The following is an 18275-nucleotide window of genomic DNA, read 5'->3' on the forward strand; positions in this document are numbered from 1 at the left end:
AGGGCGAAAAAAATTATTGTAGAAATGGCCCACCAGCCTTTGCTATATCTGCAAAGTGAGAAAATAAGACATGGGAATTTGTCTAATAGCTGCATAACAGCTTGGACTCTTTCCTTACAAGGCTAGCCTTTAGAAATTCGCTACAAACAAAATAAAAAGAACCCAGTCACACAGGGGCTTGCTGAGCTCCATGACTATACTGCTAAGGTTCATGGGGAAGAGTTATTAGAAGATGATTTCCTGGAGGAACAATTACTTTCCCCATATAAAATATATAATGTCAAACATTACCTTGGGTATATGTTGATGATTGCTCTTACCATGTCACCATTGATAATGAGCGCAGATTGGTCGCTGGTATTGGTATAACTTGGGCAAAGGGATTCCCAAATATTTCTGTAGGTTTCAACATTGGATCCAGTCAAGTTGCAGAACTAACTGCTGTTCTTAAAACCATTAAAATGGCTATTGAACAAGGTATTCATGAATTTGTGATCATTACTGACTCAAATTATGTGCATGACAGTTTTGTTGAATACATGCCAACTTGGAAAAGAAATGGCATGCAGAAAACTAACAACAAACCAGTCAAGCATGGCAAATTATTCTTCGAGATTGATTATCTAGTGGTGTCCAATGGGTTAATCATACACTGGAAAAAGACCAAGGGTCATTCCAGGGTTCTAGGTCCTGATAAGGAAGGAAATGATCTTGCAGATTCATTAGCCAAACAAGGAGCCATAACTGGAGAACTCCTTAATATCGATCACTTAATGGGTACAATTCAGGTAGAAGCCATTACCAGAAACCAGGCCAAACAACAGAATGAGCCTAACTTGGTACAATGGAGTCAGGATTATCCTAGTGAGGAACAAACGCACCTGCACAACGGAGCGCAACATGGATCCCAGTGTCAGTGTGAGTGGGTAATCTTCATAAGGCACAGATGGAGAGAGGGTATAGGGATCATATCCCAATAGGATTCTTCGATGAAAGATATAGATGGCAGCCACTTCTCCCAGTGCGTCTGCAAAACGCAGTCATGTAGAATATATCCAGGGTATGGGAAAATAAACAGCGCTCCAGGTCCATAAAAAATTAAAAAATATTTATTAATTTGTATTAAAAACATACAAAGTTAAAAGCGGTCATGCACAGAAAAAGTGCAAAAAACAGGTAGATGAACAGGTGGATCAGCAAACGTTTTGTGCGCTTGCGCACTTGGTCACTGCTTGATTATTCACCTGTTCATGATGCAATTTATAGCCCATTTTCTTAAAGAGATATATCATCAAATATTTCAAAACCTGTGATTGCCTATACTTAAAGGAACCTTTAAGGAACTTATCTACGTACTTAACTCATGTCAATGTAGTGTCAGTGACTTCTATTAGGAGATTTTAATCTAAATTAGTGTTTATGTAAATTAAAATATATTCTCTGCCTGCCAAATATATACATAGCATAGAGCCAAATAACTTTTACCTATGTGTTCTAACTACCAACTTTATATATGTTAAACAAATAGGTAAAAGTTATTTGGCTCTATGCTATGTATATATTTGGCAGGCAGAGAATATATTTTAATTTACATAAACACTAATTTAGATTAATATCTCCTAATAGAAGTCACTGACACTACATTGACATGAGTTAAGTATGTAGATAAGTTCCTTAAAGTAGGCAATCACAGGTTTTGAAATATTTGAAGATATATCTCTTTAAGAAAATGGGCTATAAATTGCATCATGAACAGGTGAATAATCAAGCAGTGACCAAGTGCGCTTTTAACTTTGTATGTTTTTTAATACAAATTAATAAATATTTTTGAATTTTTTATGGACCTGGAGCACTGTTTCTTTTCCCATACCCTGGATATTTATCCTAGTGAGGACCTGATCACTAGTCAAAAAGAAGACCCCATTGTAGCTATCTTCTATAAACACATAGAAGATCCTGAAAGCAACCCCATCTCAAAAGAGGACGGGTATTGGCAAGGAAAATCTTAATGAAATCCAAATCACAATTCAAGTTACAGGATGGTATGTTAATTAGAACCTCCAAAACTGGCATCCAGCAATGGGTGGTACCCACCAAGTTCAGAGGTCTCATGCTTCAACATGCCCATGATGCTCCCTCATCTGGTCATCGTAGCGCCAAATTAACGTATGAAATATTGTGTGACTACGCCTTCTGGCCACATATGTTGAAGGATGTTCAAACCTACTGTCAAGGTTGTTTAATCTGTCCACAATTCCAACCCACTGCGCCAACACATAGAGCGCCATTGCAGAAAAGGAGGATGGTAATGCCATGGTCAGATATCCAAATTGATTTTATTGGTCCAGTAACTAGGTCATCTAGAGGTAACAAATACATGTTAACAGTGACATACCTATTCACTAAATGGGTAGAGTGCATCAGTAAACCTAACAATAGTGCTGAAACATGCGCAGCATTGATCATCAACCATGTGTTTTCCAGATTTGGTTTACCCAAGAGAATCGAATTCGATTGGGGAACCCACTTCACTAGCGAAGTGATGACTAAAATGTGGAAAATACTAGGGGTCAAAAGAAAGCTCCATATTGCATATAGAGCTGCCTCAAGTGGTGATGTAGAGCGTTACAACCAATCCATTGTGAAAATCCTCAAAATGTTTATGAGTGAAACGGGTAAAGACTGGGATGTAAAATTACCTCTAGTCCTAATGGCATTAAGAGCAACTCCAATTAGTGCTACCAAGATGTCACCTTTTGAATTGATGACTGGTAGAAGAATGGTTCTACCTCAGCATCTACTGTACCGTACATCAGACCAGAACTTGATAAATGCTGCCAATACACATCGATATGTGGACAACTTAAGAAAGCACCTGCAATATGCCTTTGCATTTGCTCAAAGGAACATAGAAAAGTCCACAACTGCCACTAAAACCTATCATGATCTCAAAACGTCCAAAAAGGAATATGAAATAAATGATAACGTTTATCTTTATAATTTTGGAAGAGATCAGGTTATGGACAAAATATCTCCAGTAGCCTATAAAATTAGGATACCTAAAAATGCTACTTTTATGGATAAATGGGTCCATATTAATCAGTTGCGAGCGTGGCATCCTAGATCCCAACTACAAGTCATAGAGGGAGAATGAAATATCATATCCCCAAATACATTAGACATATTGTAGTTTAAATATGCCTAGCTAATGAGAATAAGGGCTCAAAAATAACGAACTCTCTTCATGGAAGGCTGACTATGATGCATACTGTCAATATACTCACCAAGTACCACTGACTATTCAACCTACCACTGACCTATTCAAATACATGTGTCCTATATCTTTTTAAAATTGGAAGGGGGAATTATGTCAGGGTACCTGTGAAGTAACCTTAAATAAACTACAGATGTATTATGGAATCTAATATTTCATTTTTTCGCTAAAATCTAATTTGACATGAATTGTGTGAGCTGTAGCCATGGCAGACCAACCCCCACTTCTTCTTTGTTACACAGGAAAGAACAAAAGGTTTAGACCTTTGTATAAGATAAGGCCAGTGGGCCACTTCAAAGTAAATATTAGCATTTTGAAACCCTCAGATGTGTATGTCCATATATGGAGTGTCCTGCCCAAAATGGATAATAGATTTACAGAACCCCCTCACTGCTCAATACAGAGAGAGCCTAAATGTCTGTAAAAAACCCTTTGGTGGAAGATATGCATCACTAAAGCCAGGAATATAGTAATTAGCACAGACCTGTTAATTACCCCTGAGCCAAGCAGAAACACATATTGTATTGTAAATTAAATTCATTTTTAAAATACAAACTTGTGTAATTTTCAATCTTGTATAAAAATGTATAATTCCATGGATCTGAGAAATGCATTTCAGGTTTGTAATAAATGTAATGGATAACATATTCTTATATTTTTCAGGCATCTAATAAGTACATATATAATTGTTGTTTTAAATAATATCATATGTTTTATACATTCAGCAAGAGATATACAGATATGAACTATTTATATGGGATAGTAATAAATATGAAACCACATCTGATTGCTGATCTCAAGGTATGTATGTGATATTAAGATGATAACTGGGATATTAATTAGATCCATGCAAAAAGTATTAAAATCCTTTTAAATACCCATATATTTTAAATGTATAAGAATTACTTTGTATTATGAGAAATATATAATATCTAGTCTTGAAAAATATACAGTATATGAATCTATATTAAACTGGAGCAGCATTGGTGGTAAAACTGCATTTCTGGGTGTCTGCTGCCACCTATAGATCAGAGATGGTATCACAGCCAAGGGATAAATGGCTACTCAGGGAGGCGTCTCCCAAATAACCAAGAGATGTTCAGCTCAAGGGGCCTATCACAAGTCAAGCTTCCGTGGGGCGTTTCCAATTTCACCAATGATTAGAATAAAAAAGGGTGGGGTATATCAGGTGATATAACCCCAGGCAAGAGAGAAAAAAAGGGGCCTCTGCTGCTGAATTTTGACTGACAAACTGTTGCCTTGGAAGCCAGTCTCTGTAAAGCAAAGCTGGGCCTAATTTTTATACATCTTGCAAAATTACCTCTTTTAATTTATGAGGTGAAATTGGACTTATTGGAGAAAACTGAAACATTAATTTGGTTATTTTGGGTAAAGTATACGCGATTGATATATATATATATATATATATATATATATATATATATATATATATATAATATTTTAATCAAAGGTATTTGGTAATTACAATTAAATTGCAGTTAGTAATTTTTAAAGGGCACAATTTGTATTTTACGCTCATGTTCATAGACCTATGTAGTTTAACTAGTCATATTTAGTGCTAAGTAATTCATATTTGCAACTATATATATATTTTAGAACTTGCCTTAATTGTAGCTAAAATAAGATTTATTTCAGCTCAGATAACTTGGCATAGAAATTGGCTGTTAAAGTATCTTGTTATATTGTTTAACTAGGCACGGTGAAAGTTAGCAATCCATACTCTGGTATTTCATTGTGGTATTTTATTGCAACTCATTGTGAATAAGGTATATTTTTATGATCTTTGTATAGAATATTGTAACAATTTAAGCTTGTATAGTTTGATTCATAATCTGGTTTCTATAAATATATTTCAATGTGTCTATAACTTTAACTTATCGTAAAGAACTTAGGAATAAATATTGATTTTAATTGTTTCATATATGCATTTTAATTGGGGGTTAATTTAAAGAATAATTATTAAATAAATTTTATTATAACCCTAGTATATACTAACATGTGAAATGAGAGTGTGGCAGTTTAGGGGTTGATAATGTAGTGGGGTGCTTTGCGATGTGGGGGATTTGGCAAATTAGGGGTTAATAGTAGTGCAACTGTTTCCTTTGGCCAAACTCTTTACACAAACTTTCTGGTCGCATAAAAAAGTTTGAACGTTAAATGCGATTTCATTTGAGAGATTGCATTTACTTTCAACTTGCAGTATGAGCAGACATTGCCGCTAAACACCACACATAGAAAATATGGGGAGCGTAAATTACCGTAAATTTACATAAATAAATTTGCGGTAGTTTAAATAGCATACCACTTGTAATATGGATTCGAGCATAAAGAACACCGCAAATGTGTGATCACGTTTTTGGACCTCAAGCTAATTATAGCACTCCACTCATAATCAAGCCCATGATGGTCAAAAGTGAAATGTGCATGAGTGCATTTGAATTTTAAAAAGAAACATTTTTGCAATATAGATGTATCACCAAAAATGTTTCAGTTATCAGTCTTTCAATTGCACTCATAAGCCATTGTAATAGGACCCTTTTTTAGATGCAATAACAATATGAAGTATCCATTCCAATGAAGTATTTTTATCTCATTTTACTTTCATATTGTTTTGAATTATATTTAAAGTAACCCCTTTTTCTACCTCATAAGCAATAGGCTACACTTTAAATTGGAAATCAATATTTAAACAGATCTACTTCATTGTGAAATATGTACGTCTAGGAAAGGTAAATACATTCAGAAAAAGAAACGCACAACCAGGAACAAATAGCCCAGTAGCTTGTTCTATACTGGGAGCATCCTCTTTTAGCCCAATTGTGCTTTTCACAGATGAGTACTTTCCTGAAGTAATCAGTCTCATCCCACCTAGCAAGGTTGGTTCAGCCCCAAAATACCTCTGAATGAGTAACGGGTCGTTTCGGGCCCTCTGTAGACCTTGTCAGCATGGTGCAACCAAGTCTAGGAAATTTAACATTTTCTCAATGGAATTTTAAGGCATAGTCATATTTTATCAATAACTTGAAGCTGGGACTAAACTTCTAAATGTGTATAAGCATTTACGGTCTAATATGCTATTTATGTAATAGAGTTTTAGACTAGGGAGCCAATTTATCACGGCCCGAATAGGGCCGTATACCCCAGGTTCTGTGCTCCTTAACTCGTACGCCTCCTCTGAGGCGACGGACAGCAATCCGCATGATCAAATACGATCTGGTTGATTGACATCCCCTGCTAGCGGCCGATTGCCGACTCTGCAGGGGGCATCATTGCACAAGCAGTTCACCAGAACTGCTTGTGCAATGATAAATGCCGACAGCTAATTAGGTTTTCACTATAGTGCTGCAGAATCTGTTGGCGCTCTACAAATAACTGGTAATCGGCAAGATTATAAGTTGTGTAATGAACCAGGTGCATAGTGCTGCCATTACAAATTGCTTAAAAACCTTCTTTTGTTGTACGATATGGTGCTATAAGCTTCATACTGCATAAAACCCAAGGCCTGGCTTGACATGCTCATTTTCCCCCATAGACATTAATGGACAGAAAGTGTTAGAAAAAAAACTAACACCTGCGATTGCGGAATGGTGATCGCGTAACGCAATCCCCATTGATGTCTATGGGGGAAAGAAAGTTACATTAAAAACTAACACCCTAACATAAACCCCTAGTTTAAATACCCCTAATCCACCGCCACCGACATCAGCAACACTTAATAAAGTAATTAACCCCTAAACCGCCACACCAATACTAAATAAAGTAATTAGCCCCTAAACCGCCACCCCCGCATCACTAACACCTAAATAGACCGATAAACCCCTAAACCACCCCCCCGACATCGCCGACACTAAATAAACCTATTAACCCCTAAACTGCTGGCCCCCACATCACTACTACTATAATAGACCTATTAACCCCTAAAATGCCAGCCCCCACATCACGAATACTAAACTAAACATATTAACCCCTAATCTAACATTACCAAAAAAACAAACACTAAAATGATGAAAAATAAAAAAACACTAAGAAATTTTTTTCCCGTAATGTTAGGTTATTTTAATCTTGTAATTTTTTTTTTCATAGTGTTAGGTTATTTTAATCTTGTAATTTAAGTTTTTTTATTTGTAGTTTATTTTATTATATTAAAATAGTTATGTTAGGTTTATTTATAGTTTATAGTCAGCTTTCTCGTGGTTCTCTTCCTACCTGTCAAACCATACCTTTGGTGTAGCCTTCTCTGGGGCCTCCTTTGCCCCGTCACCACTTTCTATTGGGGTACCACAAGGCTCTGTCCTCGGTCCCCTTCTCTTCTCAATCTACATGTCATCATTAGGTTCCCTAATAAAGTCCCACGGGTTCCAATATCATTTGTATGCCGATGACACCCAAATCTACTTCACTGCACCAGACATATCCCCTTCCTTGCTATTCTAACCTGTGTCACTAACTGTCTTTCTCACATCTCTTCCTGGATGTCCTCTCACTACCTCAAGCTAAATCTCTCCAAAACTGATCTCCTTATTTTCCCTCCTTCTTCCAAAATCTCCACCCCCAGTCTCTCTATTACTGTCGTCAACTCCATCATTACCCCTACCTTGCATGCCCGATGTCTTGGGGTCACACTTGACTCAGATCTTTCTTTCACTCCTCACATTCAGTCCTTGGCTAAATCCTGCCTCTTCCACCTAAAAAAAATCTCTAAAATTAGACATTTCCTTACACAAGACACAACTAAGATTTTAATCCACTCTCTTATCCTTTCCCGCCTCAAATACTGCAACTCTGTCCTCTCTGGTCTCCCCAGCTGCCACCTAGCTCCTTTACAATACATAATAAATGCCTCTGCCATGCTCATCTTCATTACATGTCTTTCTTCACCTGCTGCCTGCACCTCTCTGTCAATCCCTTCACTGGCTTCCTCTTGCCTCCAGGATTAAACACAAAATTCTCACTCTGACATACAAAGCCCTCAACTGCACTGCTCCCCCCTATATCTCAGACCTTGTCTCCAGATACTCTCCCTCCTGTCCCCTTTGCTCTGTTCATGACCTCCTACTCTACTCCTCTCTTACCGCCTCACACTCCCGCTTACAGGACTTCTCCAGACTGGCTCCCATCTTGTGGAACTCTCTGCCTTGCTCCACAAGACTCTCCCCTAGTTTTGTAAACTTCAAGCGCTCCCTAAAGACTCTACTGTTCAGGGATGCATACAACCTACACTAACCTTTCTTTATACCATTTCCTCTCCTCCATTGCTATCCCCTTGAACTCCCTTAGCATGTAAGCCTAAGAGCCATACTGTTTGTAGATCACCTTCTCTAGAGCTGACTACAATAGTGCGACTCTTGGCAGGGCCCTCTACTCGTCTGATCCCTATAAATGTTTCCTTGTATTCCGCCTATGTTTATAGCGCTGCGGAATCTGTTGGCGCTCTACAAATAACCGATTATAATAAATAGTTTAATCTTAGGGTTTTTTTTATTTTCACAGGTAATTTTTTATTTATTTTAAGAAAGTTATATTGTAAATTTAATTTAAAGTTAGGGGGTGTTAGGTTTAGGGGTTAATAGTTTAATTTAGTGATTTACAATGTGGGGGCCAGCGTTTAGGGGTTAATAGGTTTAGTTTAGTATTAGCGATGTGGGGATCGGCGGTTTAGGGGTTAATAGGTTTATTATAGTAGTAGCAATGTGGGGGTGGCGGTTTAGGGGTTAATAGCTTTATATAGGGTTGGCGATGTGGGTTGGAGGCGGATTAGGGGTTAATAGGTGTAATTTAGTATTTGCGATGCGGGAGGGTGATGGTTTAGGGGTTAATAGGTAGTGTGTTAGTGTCCTTTTAACCTTTTTGTTTTGCAAAATCCATAACTACTGGTCTCAGATCGCGAAATAGATCGCTGAATGGATTGCGGCAGTATAGACTATAATGCAAGTATTTTAGCTGGACCATGCAACCTGTAATACAGGCGCTATGAAAATTCTGCACTTAAAAGTCATTTGATATATATTAAATTATTGTATTACTATAAAGCAAGTACTAGGAATTGTTTGTGTTTGAGTGAGACTCTTTTTGTCTAGCATGTGCCCTTCACAGAGAAAAATGTTCTCATAGTATATTAGTCTGGTCCTGACTGAAAAGTACAGTCCAGCCTCTTGGGGAAGTCTTCCTAAGGGTGATGAAGGGCAACCAGACGTGGACCCATTGCCCAATTTGCCTAGAGAGATATAGCTGCACCTCAATAATAAAATAATAAAACCTTCATAATATTACTTGATTGTTCTCCAGCAGCAAAATTTGTCATCAGCTCAATAAAGGGCTTCACAAAATAAAATCTATAAAATGTATTAAAATAAATTTAGATAGAACTTACATCGCTGGCACCCTCTTATTAAAAATTTCAATGTGTTTCTCAGCGCCATTTATTTTATTACCTGCAACTAGTTTAAAAGCAAAAATAAAGAGTTAGTTACAGCATTTGAGAAAATATATATTCACTTGGCACCCTTCTTTGCACATTAGTGTCTTTGTTTGGAAGCTAGCATGTGTGGCTGTAGGTTAGGGACTAAGCCCCCAATGTGGCACCTGGTCTTATCACCAGGTGTCATATGCTGTAACTAACTCTTCATCTTTAGTTTTCACTTAATAATTATTCAATTGCTACCAAATCACACTTGGGCCATCCCAAAAGATGTCAACAATATATCTCATCTAAAGTAAGATAATCTTTCCAAAACCTAAATATAGATGTACATATGCAAGGGTGCAACATGCCCCCATTGCTTTTTCGAAAATTTGGCAGTAGAAAAAAATAACATTCCTATAAAGCACAAATTTGAAAATTTGATAGGGATCTCACACACTAAGGCCTAGATTTGGAGTTCGGCGGTAAAAGGGCTGTTAACGCTCCGCGGGCTTTTTTCTGGCCGCAGCATAAATTTAACTCTTACAAACATAAGAAAAATATTACAACAATTTTAAACTAATTACACCTACTCTAAGCCCCCTAATAAAATAACAAAGCCCCCCAAAATAAAAAATTCCCTACCCTATTCTAAATTAAAAAAGTTACAAGCTCTTTTACCTTACCAGCCCTGAACAGGGCCCTTTGCGGGGCATGCCCCAAGGATTTCAGCTCTTTTGCCTGTAAAAAAAACATAACATACCCCCCCCCAACATTACAACCCACCACCCACATACCCCTAATCTAACCCAAACCCCCCTTAAATAAACCTAACACTAAGCCCCTGAAGATCTTCCTACCTTGTCTTCACCATACCAGGTTCACCGATCCGTCCTGGCTCCAACATCTTCATCCAACCCAAGCGGGGGTTGGCGATCCATCATCCGGTGCTGAAGAGGTCCAGAAGAGGCTCCAAAGTCCTCCTCCTATCCGGCAAGAAGAGGACATCCGGACCGGCAAACATCTTCTCCAAGCGGCATCTTCGATCTTCTTCCATCCGGTGTGGAGCGGGTCCATCTTGAAGCAGGCGACGCGGATCCATCCTCTTCTTCCGTTGTCTCCCGACGAATGACAGTTCCTTTAAGGGACGTCATCCAAGATGGCGTCCCTCGAATTCCGATTGGCTGATAGGATTCTATCAGCCAATCGGAATTAAGGTAGGAATTTTCTGATTGGCTGATAGAATCAGCCAATCAGAATCAAGTTCAATCCGATTGGCTGATCCAATCAGCCAATCAGATTGAGCTCGCATTCTATTGGCTGTTCCGATCAGCCAATAGAATGCGAGCTCAATCTGATTGGCTGATTGGATCAGCCAATCGGATTGAACTTGATTCTGATTGGCTGATTCCATCAGCCAATCAGAAAATTCCTACCTTAATTCCGATTGGCTGATAGAATCCTATCAGCCAATCGGAATTCGAGGGACGCCATCTTGGATGACGTCCCTTAAAGGAACCGTCATTCGTCGGGAGACAACGGAAGAAGAGGATGGATCCGCGTCGCCTGCTTCAAGATGGACCCGCTCCGCACCGGATGGAAGAAGATTGAAGATGCCGCTTGGAGAAGATGTTTGCCGGTCCGGATGTCCTCTTCTTGCCGGATAGGAGGAAGACTTTGGAGCCTCTTCTGGACCTCTTCAGCACCGGATGATGGATCGCCAACCCCCGCTTGGGTTGGATGAAGATGTTGGAGCCAGGACGGATCGGTGAACCTGGTATGGTGAAGACAAGGTAGGAAGATCTTCAGGGGCTTAGTGTTAGGTTTATTTAAGGGGGGTTTGGGTTAGATTAGGGGTATGTGGGTGGTGGGTTGTAATGTTGGGGGGGGGGTATGGTATTTTTTCTTTTACAGGCAAAAGAGCTGAAATCCTTGGGGCATGCCCCGCAAAGGGCCCTGTTCAGGGCTGGTAAGGTAAAAGAGCTTGTAACTTTTTTAATTTAGAATAGGGTAGGGAATTTTTTATTTTGGGGGGCTTTGTTATTTTATTAGGGGGCTTAGAGTAGGTGTAATTAGTTTAAAATTGTTGTAATATTTTTCTTATGTTTGTAAATATTTTATTATTTTTTGTAACTTAGTTCTTTTTTATTTTTTGTACTTTAGCTAGTTTATTTAATTGTATTTATTTGTAGCAATTGTGTTTAATTAATTTATTGATAGTGTAGTGTTAGGTTAATTGTAGGTAATTGTAGGTAGTTTATTTAATTAATTTATTGATAGGGTAGTGTTAGGTTTAATTATATCTTAGGTTAGGATTTATTTTACAGGTAAATTTGTTATTATTTTAACTATTTTAGCTATTAAATAGTTCTTAACTATTTAATAGCTATTGTACCTAGTTAAAATAAATACCAAGTTGCCTGTAAAATAAATATTAATCCTAAAATAGCTATAATATAATTATAATTTATAGTGTAGCTATATTAGGATTTATTTTACAGGTAAGTATTTAGCTTTAAATAGGAATCATTTATTTAATAAGAGTTAATTTATTTAGTTAGATTAAAATTATATTTAAGTTAGGGGGGTGTTAGTGTTAGGGTTAGACTTAGCTTTAGGGGTTAATCAATTTATTAGAATAGCGGTGAGCTCCGGTCGTCAGATTAGGGGTTAATAATTGAAGTTAGGTGTCGGCGATGTTAGGGAGGGCAGATTAGGGGTTAATACTATTTATGATAGGGTTAGTGAGGCGGGTTAGGGGTTAATAACTTTATTATAGTAGCGCTCAGGTCCGCTCGGCAGATTAGGGGTTAATAAGTGTAGGCAGGTGTCGGCGACGTTGAGGGGGGCAGATTAGGGGTTAATAAATATAATATAGGGGTCGGCGGTGTTAGGGGTAGCAGATTAGGGGTACATAGGGATAACGTAGGTGGCAGCGCTTTGCGGTCGGAAGATTAGGGGTTAATTATTTTAAGTAGCTGGCGGCGACGTTGTGGGGGGCAGGTTAGGGGTTAATAAATGTAATACAGGGGTCGGCGGGGTTAGGGGCAGCAGATTAGGGGTACATAAGTATAACGTAGGTGGCGGTCGGCAGATTAGGGGTTAAAAATTTAAATCGAGTGGCGGCGATGTGGGGGGACCTCGGTTTAGGGGTACATAGGTAGTTTATGGGTGTTAGTGTACTTTAGGGTACAGTAGTTAAGAGCTTTATGAACCGGCGTTAGCCAGAAAGCTCTTAACTCCTGCTATTTTCCGGCGGCTGGAGTTTTGTCGTTAGAGCTCTAACGCTCACTTCAGAAATGACTCTAAATACCGGCGTTAGAAAGATCCCATTGAAAAGATAGGATACGCAAATGGCGTAGGGGGATCTGCGGTATGGAAAAGTCGCGGCTGAAAAGTGAGCGTTAGACCCTTTAATCACTGACTCCAAATACCGGCGGTAGCCTAAAACCAGCGTTAGGAGCCTCTAACGCTGGTTTTGACGGCTACCGCCGAACTCCAAATCTAGGCCTAAGTTTCCTTTATATATTGTATGAATTAAATACAAACTGGGTTTAAAGTGACATAAACCACCTTGAAATTACACAGCTTTTCTATAGCCTTGCAATAAATGAACATACCAACTAAGTTTAAAAATGTTCTGAATACATTAATTACATGTTTGCTGCAGTTGTTTTAAAGGCAAAATGCCCTTATTACTTGCCTTATTTTCAGGAGCCAATCCAGACTTGTTACTCTAGGATAGCCACTGCCATTTTGTAAGCAAAACTATCAGTGGTTTGCAGACTGTTTTAAAATCAACCGAGCTGAGGCCAGTTAACTATGGATATGTGGCTGCATTAGGCTTGTGAAGTCTGCAATTTCAGTTCTCAGAATTGAAACCCCCACGATTTTCAGTGTTAAATTACAGGAAAAGGATTAAAAATAAATAGTATACTTTACATTTTTTTTTTATTATGCATAATTGAACATATAATACTACAATCTGAAATAGTTATGTGTTACTTTAAAGGGACCTAATACCCACATGTTTAAACACTTGAAAGTGATGCAGCATAGCTGTAAAAAGCTGACTAGAAAATATCACCTCAACATCTCTATGTAAAAAAGAAAGCTATTTTACCTCAAAAGTTTCTCAGTAGCCACATCCCATTGTAAAGGACTTCTAAGCAGCAAATCAGTATGTCTGTCCCGGGACAGCTGAATTATTGAGCCTCGTGCACTCTCATGTTATTTCCCTATTCAGTGTAAGGAAATTTACAATGAAATCTCATGAGAGTTAAGTGAAATCTCATGAGATCACAGTAAAAGAGTTCATGACCTCAGCACTGCTGATGCTGATTGGCTGCTGTTCATTTCTTCATTTTTTATTTTTTTTTACCTGCAGCTGGGCAGTAACTGAGTATAACTTTTTACACAGAACTTACTCTGCTGAGCTGAGGAAATTGTGAGGTAAAATATCTTCCTTTTTTACATAGGGATGCTCAGGTGATATTGTCCTGTCAACATTTTACAGTTATACTGCATTAGTTTCAAGTGATTTAGCATATGAGTATTATGTCCCTTTAATGATTTCATTTATATGGAAGGTGTAAAGTGAGAAACATATCATACTGTAGCTAACTTTTGTGGAAGTCCTAACTGATCATGCAGAGTAATGTCTATGTGATGCATTTTTACAGGTAATCAGAATACTGTGCTCAGTTCTCCTAAGTGGTTATACTTTCTCTTGTAGAAACAGGCATCCTGGCACTTCCAAAAAAACACAAGTATGACGAGGAAGGTAAAACTTCACAAAATATTTATTCCTTCCAATTCAAAACATATATGAATACCACAAATGGATAAGAATAAAATATGATGATCAAGTGCTAACTCAGCATGAAACGCGTCTATTGCAGAGAGGCCATGGTCCCCTATCTTATTTTGTTCTTATCCATTTGTGGTATTCATGTTTTGGATCCATATATGTTTTTAATTGGATGAAATAAATATTTTGTGAAGTTTTTCCTTCCTCATCATACTTGTGCTTCTTTGGAAGTGCCAGGACGCCTTTTTCTACATTACATGTTTGGCCTAATCAGTGGCCTTTCCTGGAGCACCTGAAACTACACGTTCCTTCTCTTATCCTATTATGTGCACTGGAAAACACCACGGTAAGAGAGTTTCTTTAAAATCTGTCTTGAACATCCTTTACCTGTTTGTGTATAAATACTTTCTCTTGGTTTTAATCAAGCTACAGTGTTTAATTAGGCCCAGCAGAAAGGGAAAAAGTAGCTAAAATACAAGATAAGTAACAGTTGTTTAAGATTATCTGACTCTAGTATCTGTGATATTATGTAGATCAGGTAGTGCCTTTAGTATCCACGTTCTCCCTAAGTGAACGGAGACAACATACAAGGACAACCCACCCTATACAGGAGCTGTTCATTTAGCAAAACCTGTATGAAAATGTTATTGGGGTCTGCACAAAACTTAAAGGGACACTCAAGTCAAAATTAGAGTTGCATGATTCAGATAGAGCATGCCATTTAAACAACTTTCCAATTTACTTCCATTACCAAAATGTGCACAGTCTTTTTATATTTACACTTTTTGAGTCACCAGCTCCTACTGAGCATGAGCAAGAACTCACCGAATATACGTATATGCATTTGTGATTGGCTGATGGCTGTCACATGATACAGGGGGAGTGGAAAGAGACAGAACTTTGAAATTTGTCAGAAAAAAATCCTCTTCTCATTTGAAGTTCAGTGCTATTGCATTGTCTTTTTAGCTTTCATTTGTTGAATATGCAAATCTACTGTATTTACTGGTGCTTTAATTTCAGGATTTCCATGGAGGACCATATAAATATAGACACTATACACAACAGAGGTGCAGCTGTTTATTTTCTGTCCATCTATTTCATGAACATGTCCTATTCAGGCTCAGCAAAACTGGCTGTGATCCTTGCTATGATAAGCTATTTTATCCTCTTGGGATGGTGAGTACAGCAGTGCTGCTGATGCTCGTCACTTTCTGACACAGAACACAAGGTATCTATATAACCACAATTGTTTTCCTTCTCATCTGCTTTCTCAGGATTCTCTGTACAATTGACTGGCTGCTACCTGGTCGTTTTTTTTTTTTTTTGCTTTAGTGTATAGTCACAGTCTGATATGCATGGCTTGGCGAGGACTTTCCCAGAAAGATCCATGCAGAGCAGTCATGAGCAACAGAATCAGTTTCTTTGAAGTAAGTGGGGAAAGGAGTGTGTGTACGGTTCTGTGTGTAGGTGTGTTTGTGTATACACATGGGTAAATGTGTGTGTCTGTGTGTTTTTGTTTAAATGTGTGCCTGTGTTTGTCTGTATGTCTGTGCCTATGTGTTTGTGTGTATGTCTCTGCCTGTTTGTGTTTAAGTGTGTGCCTGTGTTTGTCTGTATGTCTGTGTCTGTGTGTTTGTGTGTATGTCTCTGCCTATGTGTGTTTAATTGTGTGCCTGTGTTTGTATGTTTGTGCCTGTGTGTGTGTTTGTGTTTATGTCTCTGCCTGTGTGTGTGCTTGTGTGTTTGTGTGTGCCTGTATGTCTGTGCCTATGTGTTTGTGTGTATGTCTCTGCCTATGTGTGTTTAATTGTGTGCCTGTGTTTGTATGTTTGTGCCTGTGTGTGTGTTTGTGTTTATGTCTCTGCCTGTGTGTGTGCTTGTGTGTTTGTGTGTGCCTGTATGTCTGTGCCTATGTGTTTGTGTGTATGTCTCTGCCTATGTGTGTTTAAGTGTGTGCCTGTTTGTGTTTAAGTGTGTGCCCGTGTCTGTGTGTATGTCTCTGCCTCTGTGTGTTTAAGTGTGTGCCTGTTTGTGTTTAAGTGTGTGCCTGTGTCTGTGTGTATGTTGTTCCTGTGTGTGTGTTTCTGTGTACTATTTGTGTACTTTCATGTGTGGGTGTGCCTGCGTGCTTGTGTTTATGTGTGTGCTTGTGTTTCTCTGTGTGCCTATGTGTACTTATGTATTTCTGTGCATATGTATCCAGTTTGGGTGTAAGAGTGTGTGTGTGTGCCTGTGTATTTGTGTTTATGTGTTTGCCTATGTATTTGTGTGTGCCTGCCTGTGTGCATTTCTGTGTAAGTGTTTTCTGTTTGTGTGTGTGGGTGTATGCCTGTGTGTATGTGTGTGCCTGTATGTGTGTTTATGTGTATGTGTATTTGTATTTATGTGTGTGACTGTGTATGTGTGCATATTTTTTAACACTGATTTACTTCTTATCTAGGTTTGTTTATATAATCAACCAGAGCTATTATAATTAATATATTTATTTTAATATAAAATCTATATTATTAATACAACATAGAAATATAAATTTAAGATTTGCTATGTAATCTTCCATTCTAGCACCTATAAATGTCATGATATGCTAAATCCTATAGTTACTTGATTGTCAGCAGTTTTTTCTCTGTGTAATCGAAGCATTTCTGCATTTTATATAAGCACACCAAGAAATATTTTTAATAGATAATAGTACCAAAGTACTAAAGTCAATATTTAACTACATTTGTTGAAGTATATTGAAGAATTCAACTGAAAATAATATATACTATATGTTTTATTTTCACACTATCTCAGCTGTGCAAAGCATTTGATATATACTTAAGTATTTGTTTTAGTGCAGTATGTTAGCTGCAATATACTGGGAGATATTTAGGTTGTGAGTGTGTTAAGTTTCAAAGAAGAATACATCAAATAAAAACTCAAATGCTCACAGGGAACCAGAGGTCTCAGACAATTTGCCTGCTAACACTCTGTAAGTGCTCTGCATGTTCATTGATGCAGAGTGAAAATACAGCTGTGTATTGTACCCTAGCCGAGAATATTTGCAGCTATTTGATTCCTGATGGCTGCACAGCCCTGCATTCCAAGTTTTAATTAGAAGCATTTCTGCAGAACACTTACATTTGTAAAAATAAAAGTTTATTTTAAATCTTATCACTTCTTCACTGAAATGTTATGGTGCTGGCGACCAGCTGAACCTACGGCTGTCAGTTGTGCATTTCAGTGCTTCCTAGTTTCACACACTCATAGGGGGCCGATTTATCAAGCTGCGGCAGACAGGGGTGCATAAACGCGCTCCTGTTCGCCGCAGCTCCCCTCTGACGGGCTGAATTCCCCATGTGGAATTCAGCATTGCACACGAGCGCTATTTTGTGCTCGCGTGCAATTGCGCCCCTGCCTGTGCACAGCCAATCACGTGCGGGCAGAAGCTGTCAATCTCCCCGATCGAACGTGACTAGGGAGATTGAAATTCGCCAATGTACAGGTGGCAAAAGGTTAGAAAAGCAGCGGTCTAATTACCGCTGCTTGTTAAATAAGGACTGCAGGTTCTCTTGTGAGAAGCTGCAGTCGTAGGGGGTCGAAAGGCTTGCAAAACCTTTGATAAATCGAACCCGCTAGTGCTGACGGTGATGCATATCATGAGATCATGGCACTCAGAGATTGCATGGCTGGGACATGAGCATGCGCTTAATTGAAAACTGCATGATCAGTTGGTTGTATGCACAGTAAAGCAGGGATCACTTTTACTAAAAGTATATAGCAAAAACACT

At 38.3% G+C, this 18275-nt stretch overlaps 1 protein-coding gene across 1 annotated transcript in view; it reads left to right on the forward strand.

Annotated features, from left to right (window-relative positions):
* Window positions 1-1002: 1002 nt before the first annotated feature.
* The window catches only part of LOC128640703 (very-long-chain enoyl-CoA reductase-like), an 89775-nt gene continuing 72502 nt past the window's right edge, over window positions 1003-18275 (forward strand). The window contains exons 1-3 of the mRNA XM_053693131.1: window positions 1003-1060; window positions 14431-14478; window positions 15838-15932. Of these exons, the coding sequence (XP_053549106.1) occupies window positions 1003-1060; window positions 14431-14478; window positions 15838-15932 (201 nt within the window). The remainder of the gene's footprint in view (window positions 1061-14430; window positions 14479-15837; window positions 15933-18275) is intronic.

The sequence above is a fragment of the Bombina bombina genome, chromosome 10 (genome assembly GCF_027579735.1).
Source record: "Bombina bombina isolate aBomBom1 chromosome 10, aBomBom1.pri, whole genome shotgun sequence".
Lineage (NCBI taxonomy): Eukaryota > Metazoa > Chordata > Amphibia > Anura > Bombinatoridae > Bombina > Bombina bombina.